The following is a 16,867-nucleotide window of genomic DNA, read 5'->3' on the forward strand; positions in this document are numbered from 1 at the left end:
CACTAGTTTATTAGTTAAGAGATGTGTTGAAATGTGAATGCGCTCTGGCGTTATGTGATATGATAAACCATCAGCACAGAATCATTCATTCTACAGCACTCGATGAATAAGCAGACATCTTGCGCTGAAGGACAAATACATTTTCATGTATTCTATGTAAAGAATTTCCTTTTTAGGTTAATACAGTATTCTCTATTCCCTCAGAGGCATCTTTTTTCACTGGATTTACTATATAATATGAAACCTGCGGTGAGAAAATGTGAAGCTTGTCAAGTATCACTATTACCTGAACTTACAGAAACAGGGACTCGCTCTGATAGCTATGGGCTTACACTGTACACACGTTATGTTTTGTATCTTTTCATTCTGTATGTGTACTATTTTGGTAATATTACACTTTATCTAATACATTTGCCTGTCACCCTCCAGTTCTCTTCTGTTTGCAGGAGCTGTTCGGTGTTCATGGTTTATTCTGTCCGCATCGTGTCGCCTGATGGGGGCGTCCTCAAATCACCGCTCCTGGGGTTGAGTCTGTTCCCCTCCTTTACAGCCGGGCATTTGGGCATTAATGTGGTGTAAATGACGGTCGAGTGAAATTAATGCGGTTGTAGAATCCAGTAAATTACATAAAGAGGGCATCGTGGTAGTCCCCGCCCCTTCTGGATCAGATGGTGCTCCGAGCGCACAGCGCGGAAACCAAGCGCTCCTCCGTAGGTCCCACCCACGGCCGGAGGTGGGGGGGTGGGGGATACGATTTGGGGGTGTCCTGCACGGAGCAGGCCACCAGTGAACCACTGGGTCCAGATAAATGGGAGCGAGGGCCCGGTCCGCGGTGTTCAGTCTGCGTTGAGCCGCCTCGGGTTCGCCTCTTCCCCGATGTCTGTGCGGTGGCTGCTGCCGCTGCTGCTGTGCGCTCTGCCCGCCGAGGCCGACTTCTTCCACCTGGACAGCATCTGCAATGTGTCCACCTACTATTTTAACTACATCTACTGCAACATCTGGGAAGGGGAGTGTCAGCCCAACCAGGACGATGCCACACAGCAAGGTAAGAGACGATGCGGGGCCGGCGCTGCTCTCAGGCCCTCTTGGCTGCGCGGTGCTTGGAGAAGCCCCGCATGGCCGGCCGCGGCGCTCTCCAGGGCTAATGCGCCTCTTCCACCGTGCTGAAGTGCATCTATCCTCTCCATGTGAGCAGTTCCCACCAGAGACGTGTGGGCAGGTCTGTCTCAGGACTACATCAGCCTGCTGCATCAGTGGTACTGTAGCCTGGGTCAGTGCTGTGAATCCGGGGACTGCAGAATAACCAATAACATCACAGGTAGAACACACTCACACACACACACACACACACACACACACACACACACACACACACACACACACGCATACTGCTCTGCAAAGGTTTCAGGTCAGCCTGAAGCAAAGTGCATTAACCGCAGTCATATGCCCAATGTCATTAGTTAACATTTTGGAGTCTTGGAAGAGATAATATTGTGTCCAGGTGATGCACAGATCTGGACATCTTCAAGTCATGGGATTGCAAGAAGAGACCGATGAGATGGAAAAACCCTTCATCCATAACCAGTGCTTAGCTTTTAAAGTCTTTTAGAAAAACTGTCTGCAGAATAGATTTACAAACTGTGCTTGAAGAATTGTTGTCAGGATGGTCTCACTCAATACTGATTTCTCGTCTGTTCATTTCATTTGCATTCAGTCAGATCAGGAAAATTAACTATTAACACATCGATTTTGGGGACATTTTTCCTGTCACTCTTGTTCGAAACCTTTGCACAGTGCACAGTGCAGTCTACACATGGAAAAGGGAAATTATATGAGTATTACTGTATTTTGATGTATGGATGTATATTTTCACAATCAGCATCATGTAGTCTGCCTTTGTAGTACACCCACAAGTTCAACTGCTATTCACAATACATTTAAAAATACATAAAACTTTGAGAGTTTTTGACAAATATATGTAGTTCATATATTTGTGCGTATATACTTGTTTATTTTCTAAAAAAAGAACCATTTTTTTGTCATTGGGTAGCTATATTTTAATTATAAATATTTTCAAGTGTGTGCAATAACTTTTTTTTAGGGTATTTGTAGAGGCACACCAGCACTGCATAAGGCACCATATGCAAACATGATGTCTTTTAATAGCACTTCATTCAATATTGCTTTCTGTAGTCAATAATAGGAGAAAACATTGTCCCAAAATGAGGTTTGTTAGAGGCTTCCTTTGAAAAAAACAAAGTTAATTGTAACTATTGTAACATAGTAGTAAATGATTGCACTGAGGTGCATACAAAATATCTTCTATGCGTGGAAATGCCGCTCTCCACAAGTGGATCATATCAAATGTCTTGGACAATTTAAATCTATCAGACTTCATGTTTTTTTGGGGGGATTGTTTTTTTGGGGTTTTTTGCATGTTTAAAAAAAAATCAATTTATACTCATGTTGCAAGTGTGTATGTATTCATGCAGGTGGTCAAATCTCTGTGATTTTAAAATTGTGTGCACATCCAGGTCTGGCAAGGGACCTTCAGACAAAACTTCACGGGCAGCACCTGGCTCAGTCTGTGGTTCTCAAAGCCATCCACGGCTTCATCAACAACCCCGACTCCAACAAGCCGCTCACGCTCTCCTTTCACGGCTGGTCTGGCACGGGGAAGAACTTCGTGGCTCGAATCATCGCAGACAACCTCTACCGGGACGGGGTGAAGAGCGAGTGTGTCCGTCTGTTTATTGCCCCATTTCACTTTCCTCACGCCAGACTGGTGGACACGTACAAGGTGAGAGCCTACTTGGCTCAGACTTGCTGCTTGTATGCCAGGAACAAGGTGATAGGTTAGTCATATGTTTAATCTGGGTTTTGTAATCGAGTGTAGAAATGATAAAGGTAACAGTTCAGCCAGAAGTTTAAATCAAACACAGATGGTACAAGATGAGCACAGATACACCTGATTTTTGGGGGCCTGGAAATTGACCAACTGGACCTCAGACGACAGCCTGATCCCCTCTGAGCACATATTTATGCAATCGCTTTATTTGATTTGAAACATTATTGACCTAGTCTTACTACACAAAATCAAACTGAACTGGAAATAGAGCACAGGACCTTGAAGCCTTGAAACTGGTGGCATCAGAATCTGATAAGAGGATTATTTTAAGCTTTCACATTTTTATTTAAAAGTTATTTAAAAAGATGTCAACTTCCCATGTTGTCTGCTGTCATGTCTTTGCACGCATGTCTGATTGTGGTTTTGTGTTTTAGTGTACTTTGATTTCATGTCACAGCCCAACAATGACCTCTTTGAATCTAAATCTCAATCAACATCATAACCTTGAAGAATTTATTATTTTGCATTTCCAATTTACTTTGGACATTGCATGTGTTTAGGATTTCCTGAGTATTGTTTAGTTTTATAATTTTATCCGTAACACAATTGATGGTATTGGATACATGTTGTTTAAATTTCGCATTCACTGTGGAATTGAAAAAAGTATTTAGAAAATTACTTGTAAAGCATAAAGATTCAATATGTCACTACATCAAAGAGAAACTTTTTTTCATTATCCTGAATTAGATCAGTTTGTTATTATATTTACCATCTAAAAGCAGTCTTCATGTATATTTAACTTTGAACTTTTAACTTAAAGCCTCAAACTTCATCTTTCAAGTAAAAGAAATCAGTGTCAAATAAGTATTTAATCTCAAAGTCACATCTACTTGTGATTTGCTGTTCTTCTATCTTCTTTAAAACTTCTGAGGAGGACAGTGATGCATTTTGTCCAAGATCAGCGGATAATTGCTTCTAGATGAACTGGTGCCCAAAGATGTATGGATGCAGGTTTTTTTAAGACCGTCTTTCATTCTTCCGCCTTCTGTCCAGGGCCAGCTGCGGGAGGCCATCCGAGACATGGTGTTACGTTGTCCTCAGACTCTCTTTATCTTTGACGAGGCTGAAAAACTCCACCCGGGTCTCATCGACGCCATCAAACCGTACATGGATCACTATGACAATGTGGACGGGGTCAGCTACCGCAGAGCCGTCTTCCTCTTCCTGAGGTCCGTTGAATGTTTGCGGCACATAACATCTACTGAAGTGTGGTCAGACACTCTGCTGCTTCAGAAAATTACACCACTGGTCCTGATATTCTGGCAGCTCATGGTGATGAATGACGGCTCTCTGTTTCTGTCTATATTAGTGCTTTTTTTGGGGGGGAATTTTTCAGGTTTTCAATCACTCTTGTCATATGCATGCAAACAAGTAGTCTCATCAGTCAAAAAGAGAAAAGTGTTTGTCACTACATTGTTATGATATGTCACTAATTTGATGGACTATAAGACAGATCCAAGACCACCTACACCAAGCACAGTGTGACAATATGAAAAAACACAAGTTACTTTACTTTGTCACTTTATCATTGCCAGAGCACATTATGATCTTTCAGTAGCCACTGTCTCTTGTATCTAAAAGTTTAATACGTTAATCATTTGAAAAAGAACGATATTCTGTTTTAGATATATTAGTGATTTGTCATGCAATTTTAAAGACCCCAAGAGAATTATTTTTAGTTTCCAGACTATGTAGTCCAGGAACAACTTAAAAGATTTTCTATTTATGCAACCTGCTTGTCTCTGCAGTAATATTGGAGGTGCAACAATCAATGACGTAGCACTGGACTTCTGGCACTCTGGTCAGAATCGAGAAGATATTGGTATGGAAGATCTGGAGCATCGACTACGAGCCGAGACTATGGAGTCTCAGGGTAAGTAAGCAGAGTTTTAGACACTAGTTTCTTTTCATTGTTAAAAGATTTTAATACAGCTCCTGAGCAACACGTAGATCTGTGAATGTGTGAGTGGCATTTCTTTTCCAATATTAAAGTTACACAACAATAAGTCAGACAAAATAGCCTTTTACATTTAAACAAGTCATCTATTTATGAATATTAAAACACTAGAGAAACTTGAATAGTATTGCAAAGTATTAGGGAATATTTATGTTATTCAACATCTTTTTTAAGTGCAGAGCATAAGTGATCAATTATGTTTTGAACGTTGTTAGCTAATGACATTGAAAAATCAAAGGTTCCAGCGTAGCATCTCATATATCAGTAACTGGCCATTAAAATAAACTAGCACACTGAGACAGCAGTATTAATCGTACCATGAAAAAACACTGTGACTCACCAAAACTGGTTGTTAGATACTGTCAACAATGCTGCTAGGAGTTGTTAGGACAGAAGGATCAATTCTCGTCACTCAGCATCAGACTGCCTCAAAAAAACTCAAAAAAGGACTGTTTTGGTATTTTGTTATTACATTTGTCAGCCAGTTAGTCAACAGGATTTAAAAAAACTTTTTTTAGACACTTCACTTATATTTCTAATCCATTTTGACGTGCAGTATCACTTTTTTTTTTCAGGTGGATTTGCTCAGAGTGAGCTGATGGCTGGCCACCTCATTGACTTCTTTGTTCCCTTCCTGCCTCTGGAGTACCGTCACGTCAAGCTCTGTGCACGCGATGCATACGCAGCTCGAGGTCTGGAGACAGATGAAGCCACATTGGATGAAGTAGCCAAGGCAATGCTGTATGTTCCCAAAGAGGAGAGACTGTTCTCAGCCCAGGGATGCAAGTCCATACCACAGAGGATCAACTTCTTTCTCCCCTAGAAGGAGAGACAGACAGGTAGAGAGAGACCCGGAGGAGGTGTAAGATTGCTTTTCCAGCTTAACTGCACACAGAGCCACAGAGAAGGCGTATCTTCTCTGCTCTGCTCTGCATACGTCCCCCCTCCTACTCCTCGCAGATACAGCATGTGTCTGCCCAGGTCCCTCAGAGAAGGCCAGCCAGCAGAGCAGATCCAGTACGAGAGGGGAGAGCAGTGTAAGCCACCCTATGGGGGTCAGCAGCGTCGCAGCGGGTGTGTCTGTGACAGAGTCGCCAATTTGAAGTGTGGCTGTTCTCCTACGCTGCCTGGTTTGAGTCCTCACAGTGAAGAAGAGGGTTTCTGTGCAGTTATGCAATAGATGGACACATGACTTAGCCACATTCTTAGCACCTGTTCACCTCATCCAAAGTCTGAGTTGCACTGTTTTTTAAATAAGGTCATCATTCATGTCTGTCCATCAACATCGTACTTCCATAAGTACTTATTATTTATTGATATCATTTGTGCCATATATGAACTTTATACGGTGACAAATTGTTTTGTGGAGTGGTTTGAATTCACAGTTTTTGGTTTCGGCATTACCTGAAATGGCCATTAAAGTGTTCTATGTTGTGAACTGTATGAAGTGTGTAAAAGAGCTAACACACAAAGGCCAGTAGTGACGGGAATGACAATTAAAGATGTTACTGCAAAACGCGTGAAAGGCCTAGTTTCAAAGCATTCAATTCATCTATTAGACATTTTTGTGTGACTGTATTCATGATTCCTAAATTATTTTCATTGTAGTTTTCAGCAACTTTCTGTGAATATTGTCATTACTTATTATAATGTAAAATGGTTTATTTGATGGCATGTTTTACCACTTTGCATCATTTTCACTTTGATATCAACTTTATCAAAGATGAGGATCGCAACATTGTATACATATCACCAGTGAAATACATTTTGTCAGACTTTGTTTGAAGAAATAAACACCCAGTGAGCCAGCTTCATGTGTTTATTGAATGCAGTTATTTTATGGCTGACCATTGGCTCAAACTTAGTTTTTCATTATCTAAACTATGAAATAACATCATTGCTCTGGTACTATAACAATTATGCACAAAACTGTAATATATAGATCTGTCTTTCTTTGTATTTCATCTAAACTTGTGGCTGTAGTCTTTCCAGTAGCTCACAAGTTCAAAATTATTTTAAGGTATGAGTATAAGTATGTATCTCAATAAAATACAGGTAAGGACAAGTAAAACAAACTACTACTTAAGTATAAGTGTGAAATTTTTTATTTTTTATTTTTGTTCGTGCAAGCAATATCAAATGAAATCAAACGTTATTTATAGAGCACTTTTCATATTAACGAAAAAAAACGGCACAAAGTGCCTAACAGTATTAAAACAAAACTAGTATATCATAAAAACAGAGCAAAGCCACACCTTCATCAAAGTCGCATGCATGCACACATACACAAGCAAGAACTGCCATGAGGCTGGGTGCAATACACGCGCACAAACACACACATTCCCATTTTTGTTGCATACAATAGGGAGACATGCCATGGAACTGAGCATCATGGGGAACACCACCACTGGGGCCATCCACACCGGGAGAAGTCATAGGTTAGGGCCACCGGGGCACCGGCGCCCAACCCCCCCACTCCACCAGACCAATGGGACCCCATACCAAGGTGGGGAGCCCCCCCAGCCAGCCAGGACAGGAGGACCCATGTGCATCACCCCCAGAAACCAACCGGAACAAAGTCCCAGTGTGAAGAAACTAATTGTCAAACAAGTGCAATTGTTAAAGACAAATATTAGCACTTTCAACATTGTGCTGGCTGCGCAGTGAATCGGTGATAAGCACCCTTGCTTCATGTGTCATGGGTTCAAATGATGATCAGGCGTGTGTGTGTGTGTGTGTGTGTGTGTGTGTGTGTGTGTGTGTGTGTGTGTGTGTGTGTGTGTGTGTGTGTGTGTGTGTGTGTGTGTGTCCACCAGGTTCTCCCACAGTAAAACATGTACATGAGGCTAATTAGCAACCCTAAGTTGGCCCCTTGATGTGAATGTGAGTTTGTGTGGTTGTCTGTCTCTCAGCATTTGCCCTGCAATGGACTGGCGAACTGTGCAAGATATGTCCTTCCCTCTCCCATAATTAGCTTGGACTGACTCTGTGCAAAGGATAGATGGGCATTATGCCTGCAGTTCCTTTTATCCTAAAAATGAATATTTTCCTTGCTATTCCACGGGCCAGAGTGGACCATTTTGACACCCCTGTTGAAAGTGTCAGTGGTTAAAGAAGAGAAAAGAAAAAGAAAAAGAAAAAACAAAACAAATCATATCGATGTAATCCAAACACTTTTGCATAACATCAGTGAAGAACAGTCTCAATCTGGTGTTTCCAGGTGTAGTCAGAATGTTATAATTCTGTAAATGAGGGTAATTGTGGGTATTTATTGCGCCGCACCGTTATTTTATTGCTCCTGCATGTGATTCACCCGCGGCTCGTCAGTCTGCCTGTGGGCGTGAACCAACCCAACGCGTGGTCTGCTCTGATTGGCTCCGGCCGTCATTTCCCACTCGCACTCTGGCTTCCGATTGGCCGCTGGCGGCGGCGCTTCCTCGTTGAGATTGGGGCCCGTCGTCCAATCAGGGACAGACATCTGTTCCGTGCGGAGAGGAGCGCAGCGGCGTCGTCTCAGCGCTTTTCACTGTAACATGACTGCATGAGAGACCGGGAGAGACGCACAGCGCTGCCGCAACGTCTGCTCGCTCAGATAAAGACTCAGATTTCCACGCAGGTACTCGCAGGTGGCGTCCGCGCTCCAGCTCGTCGCGATGACAGCCTTGTCGCTGCTGCTGATGGCCGTGTCGGTCGCTTCTACTCTGGCCGAGTCCACTGTGTATTTCCGAGAGCAATTTGAAGATGGGGGTGAGGTCTACTGCACTTAACATTCCTCGGTTCAGCGACATAGCTTTTTATGCATCGTTAAGAAAATTTTTTTTTGTTTGGTCTTGAAGCGGTGCATGAGTGTCCAAAAAAAACGGTTGTTTGGAATGCATTATCATATTATTTGATATTCCTTCCACCGATCGAGAGATGCATTGTCTACTCACTGGACCACCATTCATTCATCTTTGACCCCCACACCCCCTCCCTCTTCCCTCTTCACTGTTACCCACCCTCAGCTATCATCAGAATTCGTCTGTCTCCCCCCCGCCCCCCCGCACGCCTCTTCCCTGGTCATTTACCAGTGTCCTCCTTCACCCAGCTGTCCTGGTCTTTCATTAGGGGAGCCAGCCATAAAACCCTGCAGAGTAGCTGCACATTTCAGCTGCACCTGCACCGATGCATCCTGTGAGGTGGACTTGGGGGGGGGCTTGTCACAGTGACTGTTGTTCAGCTCAACCTGACTTTATGTGTGCAGATGCCTGGAAGAGTCGCTGGGTGGAATCCAAGCACAAGACAGACTATGGCAAGTTCGTCCTCACTGCAGGGAAGTTTTATGGGGATGCAGAGAAGGACAAAGGTGAGTGGTCAATTCATGTGTGTCCCCTGGCTCTGCAATGAATTACACATGCACACACTTAGTGTTTATAGTTGACTTATCAGTGAAATGTGTTTATTTTATTCCAGCATCCTCTTAATTTAACCTCTACTTTTTCACATGGATGCCCAGAGTGTTTGGTTCTCTCTTCAAATTTGCATTTTAAAAGAGTTATTTTTCAGCTTCTGGACCAAAGGTTCTGAAAACCTTTACAGTTTGTGCCTCCTCTTGAAATGTCCACCTCTCAGTCTCAAAATATCACCACTATGATCAACCTCAAAATATTTACCTTATTTATTTTCAGACAGTTTACAAATATATGTTTACAACTGATATGAATACTATTCATGGACATGTTTTGCCAGCCAAAGTCACACTGTAAAACAGTAGCTTTATAACAGGTATTTAAACCCATTCAGACAAGGTACAGCACTTCTTTATCTCTTGTATATAAAGTAAGCTAAACTACAATAAACCGACTGTTTTTCACCAAGTAAAGGAAAGATGATATCCCATGCTTTTAATTGCATTTCTTATATTTTTTTATTCCAAGCTCCACTATATTGATCATAAAACCATATAGTGATATTTTCTTTAACCTACCACTAGAGGGAACTAAGGTTCTTCTGGTGGTACTCATACCACAGTTTTAAAATCTTTGGTCCCACTTTGTTACCTCTTTATTGCTGGAGCCTTTCAGACACACCCATTCCTGGATAGGTCACCAATGCATCACAAGAAGCAAACAGAGAACTCACAACTGCACAGACATACACACTCACAGTCAAAACCCCCAGAGTGTATGGAACCAGGGATTTATTATCACTGTGAGGTGAGAGAGCTAACCACTACACCTCTGTCTTTAGTTTAGTATTAATTAGCCAACAGATTTCTATCATTTGGGCCCCTTGTCAGTCTAGGGGTTTCAGAAGACTGATCCACTTTCTCTGCAGTGTAAGAAAGGAAAAAAAAATGCAGCAAGTCAACTCTCACTATCATATTTAATGAATTTTTAGTGAGTGAAGTTTTTAAACACTTGCCAAAGGTAAATAAAATTGTATTTATACTAATAAACTACTAATCAACATCATTTAATTGATAGCTTAAGAAAAACATTGTTACTGTTAGAACATTTAAAGCAAACATTTGAAATTAAAATGTAAGTGATCTGTCTTTTTCATTATACACGCTAAATGCCTAAAGCTGACAATACAAGCATAGATTATTTAACTACACAAAACGGACAAAACAGAACAGCTTCCCCACTGTAAGAAGGTGTTTTTATGTGATGTGTGTGACAAGGAGCTGTAGATTATACAGCTGAAGTGAATCGGATGGCAATGGCAGAGTAGTATATTAGTATATATAGTATATCAGTACAGCAACACTAAATATTAGAAACATATAAATGTCACAGAATGAAAATATAATATTGGTCAATGTGAGATTAAAATAAACCTAGAAATAGAGTACAATAAACATGACAGTATGGAAATCAGAATGATTTATTGAAGTGGTCTGATACAGGACAGTGAAGTCTAACAAGTATCCAGGGTATCAAGATTAAAAGTACAATCATGTTTCTGGCGGTTTTCTTTTTTTGACAGATCTTAAAATCGAGCTCAGTCAAAGGTAAAAGAGCTAAAAAGTGGGTTGTATGGGCTGAATTGTAAAATGACTCCAGAGAGAAGTGCTTTACAGAAGTTACTAGTTACAAATGCTTTTATTATTCCATCCATGTTGCCTAGAGGAGAGCTGAGTGTTCTCTGGTTCTGTTTGTGATATAATTAAAAAGCAGTTGTTATTTGGGGGGCTTATTCTTTTTTTTTTTTTTTTTTTTTTTTTTTTTGACTCCTCACCCACTAACCTTAAACTTAAGCTCAGTCAAAGGTTAAAGCCAACTTTACTCCACATGGTCAAAAATTTTAAATTGCAACACTTGGTCCTGTATTTTTAGGAGACACGTTTGCTTAGAGCCAAGGATCATCAGTATAACTGACATTTTGTATTCTGATCACGCCATGCAGAGGAAACATGTATGAAATAAAATGGCGTGGTCCCAAATCTGACCCTTGTTGAACCCCACAGGTTATTATTATTATTTCTTTATTTTATTATTTTGAGAGAGAGAGAGAGATTGTTCATCATTAATAAAAAGGGATCCTTTTATAAATATATAAAGTAAACATTGTAAAACCTCTCCAGTGATCCCAATATACTCTTTCACTCCGCTCAAAGAATCTGATGGTTCACAGTTTTGCTCAGATTGAGAAGCATCAGAACAAAAGACTTGTTACTCTCAAGATGTGTTGTGTTAAAAGATCCTCTAAAATTTATCTAAAAAATGAAACCTTGTTAATTGCGTTGGCATTGCTTGCTGTTAAATCATCCAAGTTGACATTCTTTTAAATAGGTTTTATTAAAGTAGTCTTAAAATCTGCTGTGAAGTTGCTTCCCTCTGATGTTCCTATTCCCTAGAATCCTCAAAATCATCTAATACAGATTTCAGAATCAGATGTAAAGGTGCAGGTTGAGATGATGTTTGTGGTTTTACATGGAGGTCTACTCTTTAGTAGAACTTTCAGCATCAGCAGGTTAGTGCTTTAGAGCTTCACACCATTTCTACATATGGTGATCGACCAGGAAACCAGGTCTGATCGTTTACTGCAAAGTAGCATGGAAACTCTTCACATCTTGAAGCTGCATTAATGTCTAAATTAGATTGCGGCAACGTGTGAGTCATATCTATAAAATGTCAGGTGGTTCAAATGAAATTAATTTTCTCTGAATGTATTTCTATGAAATGTGATTCTAAAAAATATATCCTTATGTAACAGATTAAACACTACATTTACTGTACTTCACAGTTGATTTTTTTCCATTTATTCTGCTTCAGAATTATATTGAAGCAATCCAGGAACAAAGAGTCTCCAAATTAAAAGTAACCTGTGTAATTTTAATGAACCACACAAGGGAATTGTACTCCACTGGAGCTTGTCCACAGTAAAGCTGTTTATATTGCAGGTCTGCAGACGAGCCAGGACGCCCGATTTTATGCATTGTCAGCTCGGTTTGACGACTTCAGCAACAAAGGAGAGCCTCTGGTCATCCAATTCACCGTGAAGCATGAGCAAAGTATCGACTGTGGAGGAGGCTACATCAAACTGTTCCCCTCTGAACTCAGTCAGGAGGACATGTTTGGAGACTCTGTTTACAACATCATGTTTGGTACGTGTGAACAGTTGTTCAAGTGTCTTTGTAATACTGATCTTATAAAAATGTGCAGATATTTTTTTAGCAGATTTTTGTTACATTTTAAACTTTAATCCTTTTGAGTGTGTTTAAACTTTGAGTATTGTGTGATTCACTCAGGTCCTGATATTTGTGGCCCTGGCACAAAGAAAGTTCATGTGATCTTCAGCTACAAAGGCAAGAACCATCTGATTAACAAGGACATCAGGTGCAAGGTATGAATTCAGTAAAAAAAAGTCAGCTTTCTGCTTGATATGAAAATGGATAATTCTAAAATATTCTGTTAATTTTACAGTTTAAGATTAAAAATACTGAACCAGCTAATGTTTTGTGCTGTATTGAAATGTTTTATTTCCATCTCATTTACGGCGACAAGTGTAAACAATAAACATTCTTGTATTTCCTGTAGGATGATGAATACACCCACTTGTACACACTGATCGTCAACCCCGACAACACGTACGAGGTTAAGATTGACAACAAAAAGGTTGAGTCTGGCAGTCTGGAGGATGACTGGGATTTCCTGCCTCCCAAAAAAATTAAGGACCCTGAGGCTAGAAAGCCAGAGGACTGGGATGACAGGGAGAAGATTCCTGATCCTGATGATAAGAAACCAGAGGTCTGATTGCCTGAAGTATCTCTGAACGCTGTTGAGATGTTTTAGAACTTGCTTCTCCTGAATCCTCGGGTGGCCTTTAGGATAATTTTAGGGGGAAAAAAAACTTTTTTATCTTTTAAAAGTTTTTCACTTGTATGAAAATATTGTTTTTACAATATATATAAAAAGAAAAACTAACTAACTTACTGTTGTATTGTTTTTTTTTTCAGGATTGGGACAAACCCGAAAACATCCCAGATCCTGATGCCAAGAAACCCGATGATTGGGACGATGAGATGGACGGAGAGTGGGAACCACCAATGGTCACCAACCCTGATTATAAGGTACACAGTAAACACTAAAGCTTAACTTACTACAACAACTTATACAGGTTTTAAACCACATCCGAATAAAGTTTCTCACATTAGTCTTTTTGAGTTTGGAATGCTGTTTTTTTTTTTGTTTTTTTTTTAAGTCAAAAGATACACTGAAGCTGAAGGAACATGTTTTCCTGTTTGAAGAAGAAAAGCGATTCCATTTGTGTCTCTCTGTGTTTGTGTCTGTCTTTCTGTGTTGGTAATTCTCAGGGTGAGTGGAAGCCCAGAGAGATCGACAACCCTGCCTACAAGGGCAAGTGGATTCACCCTGAGATTGAAAATCCAGAGTACACAGCAGATACCGAGATCTATAAATACGACAGCGTCGGGGTGATCGGGCTTGATTTGTGGCAGGTAAGAAGATATTGATGCTGGAGGGGAATATCCAGCTTAATGAGACAATCGGGAGAAAGGAACCGGATGTTCAAGTGTGCAATTTTAGTGAATGCATGAATAGTTCTGATTGCAGTGTAATGGTGAGACTTCATTTTTTTCCTTAAAGTGAACAGCTATGTTTTGTGTTTTCAAGGTGGAGATAATAAGCGTCATTAAAGTTTTGCATGCAGACTAAAGGAGTTGTTGTGCAGACAGATTATCAAATCTGAGCTTGTGTAAGAAATGTTTAGGACTGTGCATAATGTTGGCTTTGGGCCATTAGCAGAATGAATGACCTGCTTTATACTTTTGTTTTGGTGTAGGTCAAGTCTGGAACTATCTTTGACAACTTCCTGATCACCAATGACCCAAATCTGGCAGAGGAAGTAGGCAATGACACATGGGGCAAAACTAAGGTAATTACCAGTTTTCAGATGACAGGACTCCATCATTCATCTCATGCAACATTGGCTTTCAGTGTATTCATGCACTGGTTTCAGTATAGTCACTACAAAGGTGTGTTATATTTATCTCTTCTTGATTTATTTTTCTTCTGTCCTTTTTGCTCCAGGACGCTGAAAAGAAGATGAAAGAAGGCCAAGAGGAAGAGGAGAGGAAGAAGCGTGAAGAGGAGGACAAGAAGAGGAGAGAAGAGGCAAAGGAGGAAGATGAGGAGGAAGAGGAAGAGAAGGATGAGGAGGAGGAGGAGGAAGAGGAGGAGGAGGGAGAAGAGCACGAGGAAGAAGAAGAGGAGGAGGAGGAAGAAGAGGACGATGAAGGCACAGACTCTAAACTCAAGGATGAGTTATAAACTCAGGACCTGCTCAGACTGCCTGTGTCAGTGGGCTGCAGGAAGAAGGCTGGAGACTGACTGACTGACACCCAGGGGGGGACTTTTTCATTTGTTTGTTTACAAGGCGAGGGTTTAGGCCAAAAAAGGGCGATTGCTATGTTATTTCTTGTTTCATTGTGCTACTACTACTATTACTACTACAACAACTACTATTAATAAACGAGGAATAGCAACAGAATAGAAATGTCAATACGAATGTCACAACCAGAATTTCTAAAACTACCCAAGAAAATATGTAAACCGTTTTGTGTTTTGAAGACATTTCAGTTCTTATGAAGTATACTGTTGTTGTGACATTAAAAGGTATATTTGATTTGTGGATGGTACCACAAACCAGTTTTGTTTACCTCATGTGTTTAGTTTGTCTTTTTTTCTGTGTCCTGTTTTTGTAAATGTTTTAAAAGTCAATCTTGTCACTCTGCAGAGTTTGATCGGGGTTACATGTTGATATGCAGGTTAACTTATTTAAACTATGATTAAAATGAGACTGAAAGGGAAACCAGAGTGCACTGAGACTTGACACTAGATAAGCCGGCTACCATGAGATGGTCACATGAGGTGCTTAAGATGAAGTTTCCTGTGGAGTTTTGTACTGTTGACTGAATACTTTTTCCACTCTCATGCACATACTATAGTCTTGTGTGTCTAAAACGTGCTCAAATGTAGATGTACATCAAGAACACTCCAGTAGCAGAAAGTCTTCTCATTATCATAATTTGCTCATTGTTAGTGTATGAAGCCAGTTTCCTTATTTCTGCACTGCTGTACCCCAACACACTGTCCCAAACAGTCTGGAAGTGTTCCTTTTGTAAAAGACACATTTTGTACTAATGATAGTTAATGATGCGAGATGATTTTTATGTTGCTGTTTGGAAAAAAATAAAACAAAAAGGCAGGTGTTCTGTCCAATAAAGGCAACCAGGAAAATGCAGAAATCCTCAAGTTCAATGTTTTACTTCTCTCATATGCAGGTGTTTCTAATGAATGAGAACAAATGATTGTAGGAAAGGATGCTTTATCACAAATATTCAAATGTGAAAGTTCCAAATTTGGCTTTGATTACATTATGATTTTGATAATTATGGCCTTTGAATGTAGAAAATTCTACTTTTTTAAGGGTAATTCTCACTACAGTAAGAATTTAAGTTTTAAGTATTTAAAGCTTTAAGTATTTAAAGAAGAAATTGAGACTCTTGTTTCTAATCAAATAAATAGACAATATTCCAAGTAGAACCTACACACAGCCCAAGATCAAGTTGAGTCGTTTTAATTTTACATGGAAATTATTTGCTCTTTTTGAATTTGATGGTTGAAATACTCGTAATTTGAAAACCTGGGACAGGTCCATGTTGGTCTGAGGAGAGACAGGTTCCTGGAGTTTGGTCAAATGACTGTAGCTCCATCCTGAGGCAGGATTACTGGGACTCAACAGTCATGGGCCTTCGATGCAGGATTTTGATGTTCCATGAATCAGTGTTGGCAAATAAGTTCTTTTTGCTTGCGTTGCATAAATGTGGATGAGACATTGCAGACATTTATTGACTTCTGCTTTCTTCATTTTTTCTGTACAGCTACAGTAATTTCTTGAAAGATAGCTTGTGTGTGTGTGTGTGTGTGTGTGTGTGTGTGTGTGTGTGTGAGTGTGTGTGTGTGTGTGTGTGTGTGTGCGCAAGTGTATTTTATCTGGATATATGCTTTAATGCCACTAGCTCATGTTCATCATGAATTATTCTGCTTCTGCAATTCATCTGGGTCTAGCATTCAGTCAAGATTTTAAACCTGAAGATTCCGATTATTAATAGAGCTCTCTGTGCAAGCCAAAGCAAATAGGGGTTCAGGCAAATTTAGGACGAATTCAACTTTCAAGGTATCTCAAAGGAGTCAAGTGTAACCCTAACCCTAACCATTTTTTTTTTTTTTTTTTTAGTTTCATCGTGAGCCCCTTCTGGGCCACAGTAGTAAAAACTGAAGTTAATATCAGGAATTGCTGGCTGATTACTAGTTTCATTTCATGAGATTTACACCCTGTTTACATTTAACATCGCCCTTTTTTGTCAGCCGGGGTGACAAATAAAGAAAAAATTGCATGTGTTGTAGTTTCTGGAGAACATTTGTGAGGGGGGGATCTCGTGGTTGAGCTCCAGCACCGCAGAATGTTTTTGCGCGCCCCTGCTGATTAGGCGG

The 16,867-nt window shown here is 40.3% G+C and overlaps 2 protein-coding genes across 3 annotated transcripts; both read left to right on the forward strand.

Annotated features, from left to right (window-relative positions):
- The first annotated feature begins 695 nt into the window (after window positions 1–695).
- On the forward strand, window positions 696–16,147 carry tor3a (torsin family 3, member A). 2 transcript variants are annotated; one of them, XR_003930403.1, is made up of 7 exons: window positions 696–1,045; window positions 1,196–1,318; window positions 2,535–2,800; window positions 3,902–4,077; window positions 4,657–4,781; window positions 5,441–6,109; window positions 16,135–16,147. XR_003930403.1 is itself a non-coding variant. In XM_030082453.1 (6 exons), the coding sequence occupies exons 1-6, from the start codon at window positions 877–879 to the stop codon at window positions 5,686–5,688; spliced, it is 1,107 nt and encodes a 368-aa protein (XP_029938313.1). In that variant the 5' UTR covers window positions 696–876; the 3' UTR covers window positions 5,689–6,675. The 2 variants fall into 2 exon arrangements, 1 of the variants encoding a protein (XP_029938313.1); XM_030082453.1 differs by lacking the exon at window positions 16,135–16,147 and having other exon boundaries at window positions 5,441–6,675.
- calr (calreticulin) lies at window positions 8,352–15,501 on the forward strand. The gene is made up of 9 exons (XM_030082452.1): window positions 8,352–8,612; window positions 9,109–9,210; window positions 12,253–12,456; window positions 12,601–12,695; window positions 12,890–13,099; window positions 13,309–13,422; window positions 13,666–13,809; window positions 14,154–14,246; window positions 14,402–15,501. Exons 1-9 carry the CDS (start codon window positions 8,519–8,521, stop codon window positions 14,639–14,641), a joined length of 1,296 nt encoding a protein of 431 aa, XP_029938312.1. The 5' UTR covers window positions 8,352–8,518; the 3' UTR covers window positions 14,642–15,501.
- Window positions 16,148–16,867: the final 720 nt, after the last annotated feature.

This window comes from Salarias fasciatus, chromosome 23, assembly GCF_902148845.1.
Source record: "Salarias fasciatus chromosome 23, fSalaFa1.1, whole genome shotgun sequence".
In the NCBI taxonomy this organism is placed as follows: domain Eukaryota; kingdom Metazoa; phylum Chordata; class Actinopteri; order Blenniiformes; family Blenniidae; genus Salarias; species Salarias fasciatus.

Bases quoted from the DNA above. Each gene is read 5' to 3' on its own strand.
- calr (XM_030082452.1), top strand. From the start codon at position 8,519: ATGACAGCCTTGTCGCTGCTGCTGATGGCCGTGTCGGTCGCTTCTACT. The intron at 9,211-12,252 runs GTGAGTGGTCAA...TTTATATTGCAG, and splicing joins GGATGCAGAGAAGGACAAAG to GTCTGCAGACGAGCCAGGAC. The intron at 13,810-14,153 runs GTAAGAAGATAT...GTTTTGGTGTAG, and splicing joins TCGGGCTTGATTTGTGGCAG to GTCAAGTCTGGAACTATCTT.
- tor3a (XM_030082453.1), top strand. From the start codon at position 877: ATGTCTGTGCGGTGGCTGCTGCCGCTGCTGCTGTGCGCTCTGCCCGCC. The intron at 1,319-2,534 runs GTAGAACACACT...GTGCACATCCAG, and splicing joins AATAACCAATAACATCACAG to GTCTGGCAAGGGACCTTCAG. The intron at 4,782-5,440 runs GTAAGTAAGCAG...TTTTTTTTTCAG, and splicing joins CGAGACTATGGAGTCTCAGG to GTGGATTTGCTCAGAGTGAG.